The sequence below is a fragment of the Gorilla gorilla genome, chromosome 9 (assembly GCF_029281585.2).
Source record: "Gorilla gorilla gorilla isolate KB3781 chromosome 9, NHGRI_mGorGor1-v2.1_pri, whole genome shotgun sequence".
Lineage (NCBI taxonomy): Eukaryota > Metazoa > Chordata > Mammalia > Primates > Hominidae > Gorilla > Gorilla gorilla.
In genome coordinates, this window is record NC_073233.2 from 16,412,461 (window position 1) to 16,426,120 (window position 13,660).

Sequence of the window (13,660 nt, forward strand, 5' to 3'; positions counted from 1 at the left end):
AGAGATGCATTAGTTAAGGAGAAAAGAAAAGCATAGCATTCAAAGCTGACAGAAGTGTGAGGAAGCAAATGGCATTAACAGACCTACAAGTAATTTGGCCAAAGACAAATTTATGAAGAATCTGTATGTCATGTCAAGTCTATTCTTTTTTAATGAAGACTCTGGGGAAAAACTTGTTCCTCTTTGCTTTTCTTTTTGAGACGGAGTCTCACTCTGTCACCAGGCTGTAGTGCAGTGGCACGATTTCGGCTCACTGCAACCTCTGCCTCCTGGGTTCAGCAATTCTCCTGCCTCAGGTGCCCCTCATCACTCCAGCTAATTTCTGTATTTTTAGTAGAGATGGGGTCCCACCTTGTTGTCCAGGCTGGTCTTGAACTCCTGATCTCAGGTGATCGACCCGCCTCAGCCTCCCAAAATGCTGAGATTACAGGCATGAGCCACCATGCCCGGCCCCCACTTTGCTCTTATCTGAACACTCTGCCTTATCCCACAAAAAAAGGATAACCGATTTACAAGTAGTTCATCAGAAAATAATATTCATAATCAGTATCATTTAGTATCAGATAAATTGTGAAGAAGGGAGGCCTGCAGTTGTAAGGAACTTTACGTTACTCATATTAGTAAAAACAATCAGTTGATATTGTCAAGGGAGGCAATGCTATACTATATTTACTGAGAGGATATATGTCTCATAATGTAGAAATGAGATAGGAACAATATTCTAGTGCTTAAAGGGTAAGTTTTTCATTATCCAGAAAATTAATAGTATAATACAAAACAATTTACCCAAGCCTAATTGAAATACTACTTAAATTATTTATTCTTAAATGTCACATGCTTTCTTAAGTTTTACATTATTATTATTATTATTGTTTTTGAGACGGAGTCTCGCTCTGTCGCCCAGTCTGGAGTGCGGTGGTGCGATCTCAGCTCACTGCAAGCTCTGCCTCCTGGGTTCACGACATTCTCCTGCCTCAGCCTCCCGAGTAGCTGGGACTGCAGACGCCTGCCACCACGCCCGGCTAATTTTTTGTATTTTTAGTAGAGACGGGGTTTCACCGTGTTAGCCAGGATGGTCTCGATCTCCTGACCTCGTGAGCTGCCTGCCTCGGCCTCCCAAAGTGCTGAGATTACAGGCGTGAGCCACCGTGCCTGGCAAGTTTTACATAATTAATAATCTCAAATATTTCAAATTACATTAATGATTTTTATTCCTATGTAGCAGTGTTTGTTGCTGTGTTCACAGTTACATAGCTATTGAGAAATCCAGTTTCTTTTATTTTTGTAAGTCAAAATCAGTTTTCTATATAACTTTGAATTGTCTCACCTTCTGTAGCCCAACATCCATTCAAAACTGCACAATAACACGGGAGAAGAAAATAAGAAAAACAGACATGCCAGTGATAATTACTAGTGATTTCACTACAATGATACATATACATCCTGTTGATTATTCAAAGAGTAAAACATTCTGAAAGACGGCTTCCTGATCTCAATTTTCTTGAGAGGTTAGAGTTCTAAAATTCATTGCACCACATGTTAACAAATGTATTTGTTTCTTTTTTGGGGAAAGAAGAAAAAAACTTTCTCCAGACTCCTGCATTCTCTGAATAATAATGATATGTTACACAAATAGAAGACTATGTCTCAGCTTTCAAATGGATAAACAGTGGAACTGAAGACCATGTTTCAAAACAGAATATAGTTCAAAAAGCCCTGCACAATTTATTATAGTTCTTTCTGGCCAACCCACAACAGGAAAAACAGTATAGTTCTGGTCACAGCTTAATGTAAGTCATGAAAAAGGAGATTTCTCATTCACTGAACCAGTATTTATTGTGTACTATATTCCAGGCACTAGAATATAGCACTGAATAAAGACAATGTCCCTAACTTCATGGATTAACTAAAACTTTATATAAAGTTTCAAATTTATCACTGAGAGGTAATGTTTACTATCTGTTACAAATTTAGCATTATTTCTACATGTGATACATATGGCAAGTATTCTAAGCAAAAAAGTAAAAAGTGTGGTAAATTGGGCATCTGAAAGGAGGTGTAGTTTAGTCCTTATGAACACAGACTCAACCCCTGAGTATGACATGAATTAAATATATTTTACACACACAAATAGAGCTTAGCAATGTGGGAGACTAAATATAAGAAGTCAATTACCAAACACATATGACTAAAAATAATTCAAATACGTAAAAGGCCAATTCAACCAAAACTGTGTAAAAAGGTGCAGCATCTTTTCTTCCTTCTTGAACATTCTAATTGTTTTTCTAGCTCTGAGGTAATAACATCAGATTTTTCCAACCTTCAATGACCCAAATTCCTAGACTATGTCTGTTCTGCTTGACTTGGTTTTTATCTACTTTTAATTCTAAATTTAAGAATTAGGAAGCAAAAGGAGCCTTGTGAGTAGAGCAGCAAGCAGTGGGGAAGAAGAACAGAGAATAACTGGAGAATTATGCAAGGAACAAATAAGAGGGAACTGTCCTGGCAGAAACAACTCTTTTAATTCAAACTTCCTCCTTTCTTTTCCCCTTTCTTCCCTTCTGCCACTATTACATTATTACTGAACTACTGAGATATATCATCAATCATAAAATTCTAGGGATGGATATAAAGAAATATGAGACAGGCTCTTAGGAGCTCACAGTGCAGTGAAAATGAACGACTGGTAAATAAACGGTTAAAACATAAAATAATAGAGCTATGTATCAAATGTTACAGAGCACAGGAAAAAAAAAGGTACTTCATCCTGCCACCATTTGGAAGCTATGTACTTAAACGTTGGAGTAGCCATATTTTATAAAAATATTAACTACTAAAATGCTGAAAGAGCAAACAGAAATTTTAGACGAGAACTTTGTGACAAGGAAGAACGATACCTAATGACTCTCTTGCCTTAGAGCATTTACATTCTTTATAGATAATTCAATGCAAAGATAGAGCTATTCAATATTAGCATCTAAGTGCCAAAAAAGGACAATGGGCAGGACAGTTTTGAACCAGGATCCTTCTGAACTTTCCTCAGATTATATCATGTAGCAACTACTTTCTTCACATGTGATTTGAGCAAGCATGGTACACCAGTCAACAAGGACTCAATCGGTCAATGACTGTCAGTCTTTGATATTTTTACAATGGTTTCTTTATAGAACTAGCATAAATATTTAATTTTTAATTTTGAAATGAAAAGCAATCAGTTTCTTAATAACATTCTGACTATTTCCTAAAACCCTGTTCTCAGGCTTCACCAAACATCTTACTATTCCATGAAGGCCTTTCATAATTTCCTATAATGCTAAATATGCTTCTTCTTCTAGAATGCCCTTATTCTACTTTTCTAGCAAGTAAGAGTTTGCTCTTGGTATCTCTATTATTGCGCTAATTATATTCTACTATAGTTTTAAAACGATACCTGTTTTTCCATTAGGCTAAAAGTACATCTGGGGTAAGAGCTGTGATTTGTTCATCTTTATATCCCCAGTGACTAACTGAGGAGCTGGCACATAATAATGGCTTTGTAAACATTTGGTGAAAAAAAACATACTTCTACCATCATATAAGCAGAAGGGCATTACGGGAACTTTCTTATAGACTCCCATGCCATTTATTAGAAGAAATTACATTGGAACAGTTTTCGTTAGAGATCCTTAGGCCTCTGAAGGTAAGCACATGGTACACGTGGTAAGCAGTTTCTTCAGAAAAGTGCCCCAGAGTGGGCTAGCAAGGAGATTTAATTTGCTTCAAATCCCCAAAGAACATAGCTGATATTCAACTGTCAAAAAATAATTAATCATAGATATAGTAAAATAGGGCACAAGATGCCATTATTAGTAATAGTTTAAAATCTTGTGTACTCAAATTTGCAAACTATGTTTTTATGATAGGAGAGGAAATATATTTTCTTTGAATTTTTTTTTAACCCTGATAAGTTTGTTGTTGGGACAGACCCTTATGACAAAAGACAGACTAATATGAGAAAACTAAGCAAGCTTCCTTCAAAGTCAAACATTGAAAGAAAAAAGACTACTTCATTTTTTCCCCTTATAAGTGAGAATAAGATTAAAACAAGTAATAATGCTATATGAATAAGCTGAGAAAACTAAGACAGAAACATGATCTGAGGCCCTAGATGCTGATCATTTCAGTAAAACAGACAAAAAATCATCCTACAATTGATGCATTAATTGGATGGTTCAGCAATTTACCAATCAGTATTTTCTTTTTAAAGAAAACATTTTTACACATCCTAAGCTTTCATTTTTACTGCTGGCATCTTTTCATCTTTATGTTTTAGGAACGTAAATTATTTTTAAGGCTCCTACAAATGTTCTTATTGTTATAGTAGATATTCAGACAGACATAAGCAGAGAAGGAGAACCTCCTTCCCCTGCCCAACCCCAACCAGGAATGTCAGGCGACCATCAGGTGATGGTCAGGTAAGTTGTTAAACTCTCTCTCTAAAATAATAATTGGTCACAGTGGTGCCAGGGAAAGGCAGTTTCCCAAGATAGAAATACCTGAAATTGGTGATCAGCAGCTTCCTGATAAGAGCTCAGGAGTTGGGTGAGTGGGCTCACGCAGGTGCAGTAAGAGGCAAAATGGCAGAGTTTAACTGCTATATGACCTTCCTCTAGGAACACTGGATTGGTAAAGAAAAAATGCCTAAAGTGAGCATGTGTACAACTCCAGTAAACACACTGCAAGTGAAGCCCTTCCCAGGTGCTAGCAGGCCACTGTGTATGCAGAGACCCTACCTCAAGGGAAGAATCAGGGGAGGAGAAATGCAACCACCCAGAAGCATGCCAACCTATAAAATCCCAAGTCGAAAAGCCAAACCGTGCACTTGCTCTCTCAAGTTGCCCGCTTGAACCAATTCCAAGTGTACTTTACTTCCTTTTGTTCTAGCTCTAAAGCTTTTTAATAAACTTTCACTCCTGCTCTAAAACTTGCCTTGGTCTCTCACTCTGCCTTAGGCCCCTTGGCTGAATTTTTTCTTCTGAGGAGGCAACAATTTTTGCTGCAGACTCCTATGGGTTCACTGCCAGTAACATTATCACTTCAAAAATAATTACATAGTATCACAGAGAGAAGTTTTTCCAGGGAAAGGCAAAAGTGAGACTACCAAAGGTTTTCCATTAAAGCAGTTTAAAATTGAAACAACTTGCTGAATAGCAAGGAATGGCTACAGTCAACATTTTAATAACTTTCATGTACAAAGTAAGAATAATATTTGCAAGACAAACTGAACAAAAACTTTAAGAACTTTAAAAAAAAACCCTATATTTAATATCAGAGATCATCGATGGAGACATACTGACCCATCAATAGCTAATAAAAAACTGGCCAAAGTTAAACATGGACAAGTAAAAAGAAAGCATGCATAGAAAAAGGTACAAACACAAATGATACAAGATTAATGTGGTTTAACTGTGGAAACAAAGTGTTGATAGCTGATGGCCCAGGATCATTTTAGTCAGTTTTCAAAAATGTCTATTAAAGAGTATACTGTGAAAACTGTTGGATACATATTCTAAAACTAGTACATGTTCTAGTAAAATCCAAATTACAGGTGAACAGACATGACAAAAGATGTCAAGAGCATTTTACAAGATTATTTGGGGCAGGTAGGGACACCCAGGTTTAAACGGGTATGGATTAGATTAAAATATCACAGGGTCTATAAAAACCAGTTCCTGTGAATACAAACTTATTAACATTAAAAATCCCAGCATTGTTAGTACACTTAAAACACTAATCCTCAGGTAAACAAAAATAGTTCACATAGGCTACCAAAAAAAACAATAAAAAACAAAAAAACAAAAAACCAAATAAACACAAGACAGTAAACAAGAGATGAAGGCGATTAAGAGGAAATTGTAGGGAGTGAAGCTTGGAATGGCAGAGTCCATATAATTATTTCAGAAAAACACAGAGACCTTTTAACTGTGAAAAACAAATTCATTATCATAACAATTCTTAGAGAGAAGAACAAAGGAAATGCTATCATTACATTTAGACCTTTCACAGGAAAACTAGTCAAGGCTACAAAAGGATCTTACGGTCTTATCTGCTTCCTGTCTGTGCTTTGTAAAATCCGCTACCACCACTACCCCCAACCCAGCTCATGAACTCTGATAATGGCCTAATATTGGCCTTTGACAAAGTCCAAACAAAATGACTGGTGATAAGAGAATGCCTTTATATAGAATTATCACCACCATATGCTTTGGAAACAACAACTCTGCACACTGCACTGCATCTTTCTCTCTGCTTTGCTTCCTTATCTTTTCCCCATTCTTTCCCAGAAAAAAGTGAATTTACAACATGCAAGCAAAAGATAATGAAGCTGAAAATACTAGAGTAAAATAAAATAATAAAATTTGATCTTCAAATGACCAATTATTATGTATTCCGGCACACTTCATCAGTACACAGAAAAATCTACAATATGGTTACCACTTCCTCATAGCTAGTGCATTCTTTCATTTATTCAATAAACATTGATGCCTTTTGTACCTGAGGCATTATGCCAGATATAGAGTACACAAGAATAATAAGACATGTAAGTTTTAGGAAAAACTTCTTATAAACAAACAGGGGGAAAAAGCATAGGATAGAATTTCTGTAACATCCCTGAAGATATTCCAGAATCAATACACATCAGCCCTGGACTGCCTACCTGTATGTAGACTTTTTGTTATGTGAGAAGGATAAAATCTGTATTTTGCTTAAATATATATTTTTAAGGTTTAAAAAATATATTAGTTATGCACATAAAGGACATAAATAATTTTACAAGTTAAATCTTTTTATTATAAAACACAGATATAGAAAACCACACAAATCAAATGTATGGCTTAATAAATTATCTTAAAAATACCACCCACATCAAGAAAGAGAACTTTGCCAGCAAAAGTAAAAGCCCCTGGAAGCCCCTTTTATGTACCCACCCCCCCCGTCATAATCTCCTCTCTACTGCCAAGAGTAACCATGCTTTTATTTAATATTTATCCACTTTCCTGATTTTTTTCTATAGGCAGTTTTTATCACCCAAAAGTACATCCGTAGACACTATAGTTTAGTCTCACTCTATTAAAAAGTTGGATGTCTTTTAAATCTCTTTCAATCTCGAGGTTGAGGAACCTCTAGATTGTTAAAGAACCTGGGACATTTGACTAAGAGAGTTTCCAACAGCCTGCATTTTGGTAATTACATTCTCTTGGTGCAGTTTAATGTGTTTCTCTATTTTCTACATTTTCTGTGATCAGACTCAGGTTTAATCCCTTTGGCAAAACAGTAAGTAGTGTTTGGTAAGGTTAGGCACATAATACTTGCTTGTTTTTCTTTTTGTGGTAACAGCTGTTGATACTTAGATCTTGGTTCATTGAGGATTGCAAAATGATACTCTATTTCTATCATTTCTTTCACCTTTATTAATTAGAAGACTTTCTAAAAAAGATAATTGCCCTCAACTACTATTGGTTATCATTTTTTTCTTTATTGATAAGTTCTCAAGATAAATTGTTCTTTATCATATTCTGAGGTAGGTGACAACCCCTTTTTAATATTATGAATTTATGGATCTTAAAATATTTGCTGGGTTTCAACCAACTGCAATTATTGTAATTTTTGAAGCTCAAATTCTATCATCTTAGATCAGCTGTGAGCCTCTTCAAGATGGCTCCTGAGTTCTTTTAACTAGCCTCTAACAGTAACATTTTTTCTTAATTCTCATACCATAAATTCCCCATTTTAAAGTATACAATTCAGTGGTTTTTAGTGTAGTCATGAGGTTGTACAAGCATCATTAGTATCCAATTGCAGAAGAATTTCATTCCTCAAAAGAAACCCCACACCCATTGGCAGTTATTTCTCACGGCCCTATCCCTCGAGCCCCTTATAATCACTAATCTGCTTTGCCCCTATGTGTTTGCCTATTTTGGACATTCCACATAAACACAATCATATAATATACGGTTTTTGTGCCTGGTTTCTTTTACTTAGCATGTTTCCAAGATTCACCCAGGTTGTAGCACGTATCTGTACTTCATTCCATTTTATGGCTGAATAATTTTCCATTGTGCAGATATATCACAATTTGTTTATCCATTCATCAGCTGAATGACATCTGGATTGCTTCCACTTTCTGACTCTTATAAATAATGCTGCTATGAACATTCACGTACAAGTTTTGGTGTGAATATATGTTTTTCATTTTTTTAAGAATCCGATACATTTTGACTTATGTACATACTTATAAAACCATCACCACAATCAAGACTGTGTACACAAATATCACCCAGAAAGTTTCCTCATGTCCCTTTGTAATCTCACTCTTCCTATCCACGAAACAACCAGTGACCTGTTTCCATCACCATAGATTAGACTACATTTTTTAGAACTTTAGAGAAACCGAATCATGCCGTATATAATTTTTCTGACATTTTTCATTCAAAATAATTATTTTCAGGTTAATCTATGTTGCGTGTATCAGCCATTCATTTTTCATTTAGCTTAGTAGTATTACATTGTATGAACATACCACAGATGCTTTATCCATTTCCATAATCAATTATCCTTTACCACTGGTGGACACTGAGTTTGTCTCCAGTTTTTCACCATCATAAATACAATGGCTATGAACATTCACATACAAATATTTTTATGAACATTTTTAAACTTAAAAAAAAAATAGTCAAACTGTGTTCCAAGATAGTGGTACCATTTCATATTCCTATTAGCCATGAATAAGAGGTCTAATTCATTCACATTTTTACCAGTACTCAGGGAAGCACTCTGAAGTCTCAACACAAAATGCTCCTCCCACTTCTCGCCAAGGTTGATAAGCCTCAAGTTGTGTGCCTTCTTCCAATCACACCAAGCTGTGCAGGTCACAGCAAGCATCTCCCCAAACCCCTTCTTTGTTCTCAGCCCCCCAGACATCCAAACTATGTCAGCTCCTGCTTGTGCTTCCAATGAGGCAACACAGAAACAAGTCCCTTAGGCAGCTTCCTCAACAGCCAGAATTTGGGATGCAAGCTCCACTCTTCCCTCCTCCCTGTACCCCCAAGCCTGAGAGAATTGAGGAAGGGGCTGATACAGGTAACATAAAATTGCTCTATTTACACATTTCAATGCTGCTATTCTCTGCTTTGTGCAAGTCTGAGGTACTGTAATTTCTTAACTAGAATCTGGAATTGTCATGTAGGGATTTTTGTCAGTAAATCTTTGTTAAATCAGTGTTTCTGTCAGGGAGGGAGGGCTGGAATTTCCTATTCCTCTATCTGATTAATGTCACTCACAAATTCTCAGTATTGACTATTTATTTCCTTCACTATTTCAAATATAGTTATTTTAATAACTGCATCTGATAACTCTATTTGCTAGAGCCCCTGTGGTTCTTTCATATTGTCTATGGTTTCTTTTGCATTTCTTTCACATAGTTTTGGTCCTCACGTTTCTGGTTATTTTGATTGAGTACAGGGCAGGTATATAAAAATTCATAGACAAACTGGAGGTCTAGAATGTAGTTATCTTGTTTCAGAGAGGATATACTTTTACTTCTATGAGATGGATAGACAGTAGCATCAAGAATTACCTTAATCCAGCTCAAGAAACTGAAATGATTTCAAGCTGTATTGTATGTAGTTCCCGAGGGAGCCAATCTACTTCTGATTTACCCACTCCCAGGCTGTGGCCTTTTATGGTCTCAACTCAAATTATGAGAGCTTTATAAAAAAAAAAAAAAAATCCACCTTGGTAAAACTTAAATTCCAATTTTCCCTCTTCCCCATAAGATATCGATAGTACTGATCAGCTTCTCAGCCATTTCTTCCAAAATCAACAAGGGCCCTTAGGAAAAAATGGTCCCAAATGTCTGGCTCACTTCATTTTCTCCTGGACCATGGCTTGGAAATTATTTACTGGCTCTGATGCCTTCAAGCAGATGTTGTTTTTATTTTATTTTATTTGTTTATTTTGGGACAGGGTTTCACTCTGTTGCCCAGGCTGGAGTGAAGTGGCATGATCTTGGCTCACTGCAACCTCCTCCTCCCGGGTTCAAGCGATTCTCATGCCTCAGCCTCCTGAGTAGCTGGCGCTACAGGCGCCTGCCACCATGCTCCGCTACTGTTTTCTATTTTTAGTAGAGATGGGGTGTCAGTGTGTTGGCCAGGCTGGTCTCGAACACCTGCCCTAAAGTGATCCACCTGCCTTGGCCTCCCAAAGTGCTGGGATTACAGGCATGAGCCACTGTGCCTGGTCTAGCGGATGTTCTTTATATTTGTGTATCTTTTCAAGTTGTCATTGTTAAGAGCATCATTCTGAATTACACAGGCCACCATTACTGGAAGAGAGCTCCGGGTTTTAGAAATTTATACTCTATCTACAGTAGTTTTTTTTTTTTTCCAGTGGGAATGCTAATGGTATTGGGGGTAAAAATGCTTCTGGTACCTAAACATCGCACAAACTGCAGGATGTTTAATATCCCTGGTTCTTGACGCTAAATGCTGGTTACAACCTCCTCTTCTCCTCCCCCCTCACAACTCATGGTAAAACTAAGACCATAGAGGTTTATAAGGTACTCATTAAGTTCACATTTGGAAATGTGAAATAATTTCATTTGTGTCATATCCTTCTATACCTTTTCATAGTAAACCTCTGCTTTGATTGACCCTTTAGAGGTATACAACCTTTTTTAAAGTAAAAAGGGTCAGGTGAATGGTTCTTGGCTAAAATCAATTAAGTCAATGGTTAGTAGGGACCACAGACAAGCTGCAGGTAGTCCATGAATCTACTAAATTTACTTCCAGGCTGCGTGCAGTGGCTCATGCCTATAATCCCAGCACTTTGGGAGGCCAAAGCGGGAGGACTGCTTGAGCCCAGGAGTCTGAGAACAGCCTGGGCAACATGGCAAGACCCTGTCTCTATAAAACAAAAAAATTAAAAAAATTAACTGGATATGATTGCATGTGCCTATCATCCCAGCTACTCAAGAGGCTAAGGAGGGAAGACTGCTTGAGCCCAGGGTGTTGGGGGCTGTAGTAAGCTGTGTTCATGCCACTGCATTCCAGCCTTGGTGATGACTAAGATCCTGTCTCCAAAAAAAATTTTTTTGTTAATTTCCAAAAGTTTGTGGAGGGAGAATGTAATCAACAAGATGTTCTTTGGAGACATGCCACCAGGAAGGGATTATGTACGTCATATTAGATAGATATGCACTAAATATCTATTTAATATGAAATTAAAGAAAATAGCTTTAAATATTTTAAGGCTTAACTATGCTCAGTGAGTAAAAACTTGCACTAGAAGAGAAGGGAGATGTAATTTTTTAATTGACAAAAACTATATATTTACAGTGTACAACATGATGTTTTGAAATATGTACACATTGCAGATAGGCTAAATTGAACTAATTAATACACGCATTACTTCACATACTTTTTTTTTGTGGTAAGAACACTTAAAATCCATTCTCTTAATGATGTTCAAGTATACAATACATTGTTATTAACTGTAGTCACCATGTTGCATAGTAGATATCTTGAACTTATTTCTCCTAATTGAAATTTTGTATCTTTTGACCAAAGGGAGATATTATTTTAGAGTTGGCATGAGAAGAGGCAAATGTAGCTGGAAAAAATTACTTTGAAATTGATATCACCACTCATTTTAATTCAGATATTAGAAGACTCTATTTATATTTATACTAATCTCCTCTAAGGCTTTCTAACTTTCACTGATTGAAGTTAAAGCAGAAGAATATGGATAGGGACACTGATGAAAAGGGTGGTAAGATACAGAGCAAAACTACAAGCAAAATTCAACAAGAGACAGGAGGGAAGCAAGAGGGTAGAATTTCTGTGCAAGAAATTAAGAATTCCATGAAGAGGCAGGGTATGGACCTTAGGGAAGGGAAAATTTCAGCATAACTAGGAAAAGACAAACACAGATGGAGAGCAATGAGAGTGGGACACTCATAGGCAGGATATATAAAGGACAAGTCAGAGGTAACGTAAATGGGAATCTTTGGGCAGCCCTGGTTTGAAATATCCTCATTTTTAAGTTATATATTTCTTAAATAATGTAAAAGCTGTCCAATGTACAGTGGACACTTTCTAGAATCCTCCCAATCTTTCATCCTAGCCATTGCTGAAAAATTGGAGATAAAGTCCTCACATAGATGGTGGGATGAGAAGAATGAGACTCAGAGTCCCATCTGACAAGGTTTCCACAAAAGCAGTTCATCTATGGAAATGCAAAATATATCATCTATTCATCTTTTAGCATAAAGAAAATATGTCCACTTTCCTTCTTTCTATGTTAGAGTACAGTGGCACCATCATAGCTCACTGCAGTCTTGAATTCTTGGGCTCAAGTGATACATCTACCTCAGCCTCCCTAGTAGCTGAGATTTCAGGTGTGCACCAACATGCCCAGCTAATGTTTTAAAAATTTTTCTGTAGATATGGGGTCTCACTATGTTGTCCAGGTGATCTCAAATTCCTGGGCTCAAACAATCCTCCTGCCTCGGCCTCCCAAAGTACCGTGATTACAGGCATGAGCTACCACACCCGTCCCATCCACTTTCTAAAAGTCTAACTGACCTAAGGAAAAAAGGGGCCTGAGTTAAAATTTTTAAAAAGAATGAACACTAGGTAAGATCAGGACCCACAAAATTATATATATCCTATATATAAAATATTTAATGGTTTAAAAAATATTTTCTTGATTCATGTGAGGTGATGTCGACTTAAAATAAATCCTTTAATCATAGGCTTCTACAAGATGACATTGAAAATGGGAGAAAAGACATACCCAATTGCTGGAACAGGAGAGCCACACTAGTGCCCGTGACAGGAAGACTATCATGTAAAGGAGTCTGGATCAACTGTCTATCTCCTGCACCCAAAGAAAACAGCTTCTGCAGAATGGGAGAAACACAAACACACACACACACGATTTCAGCCATTTTTTAAAAAATAAAAATACCTTCGATGTTCATTTTTAGAGCAAATGACCATATAAGATCCAATTAACAGATACAAAGGGCAACAATGTATATCCCAAAACATTTAAGTTCTTTGTATACTTAAGTGGCATAAGAAAATTCAGTGGTTGAAAGCTGAAAATCTAGTAGAGATAAGACACAAAAATCACTGATAATCATAACTGGCTAAAAAATAATGAAATGTTAAAGTCAACAACTTTAATAAAGGCTCATAAAGCAATTCAAGTTTAGACCCATCTGTGACCAAACTCACATTTAATATTCTGCCCTTTGAGCAGAGGTAGAAGAATGAAGGAGGAGAGAGCAAGAGAGAGAGAGAGAAAAAAGGAGGATAAAAATTTAAGACAAAAGACAATGAGAAAGATAGAAGAGAAGTAAAAAGGCGAAGGGCAAGAAAAAGAAATGCCAATCCCACTATAAGCAGGATCTTTGTCAGACTGAAGATGATGTGATTTTTAGAAGGCTGTCCTCTTCCCCAATATTATATAAGAATAAGCAAAATAAATTATCACCTACTCATTTTTCAGGTTTAAGGAAAAAATCTATTCTTTTAAAAGTATGGTTGACCAAGAAACAATAAATAAATCACAGCAGCAGAGATTCTTATTTTTCTACTTTAGAGACAAATATGAA

The 13,660-nt window shown here is 36.5% G+C and overlaps 1 protein-coding gene across 6 annotated transcripts in view; it reads right to left on the reverse strand.

Moving 5' to 3' along the window:
- SBF2 (SET binding factor 2) overlaps window positions 1-13,660 on the reverse strand; it is a 531,976-nt gene that overhangs the window by 250,004 nt on the left and 268,312 nt on the right. For all 6 annotated transcript variants that reach the window (XM_063710649.1, XM_063710648.1, XM_063710650.1 and 3 more), the window contains one exon: window positions 12,835-12,940. In XM_063710649.1, coding sequence (XP_063566719.1) covers window positions 12,835-12,940 — 106 coding nt within the window. The remainder of the gene's footprint in view (window positions 1-12,834; window positions 12,941-13,660) is intronic.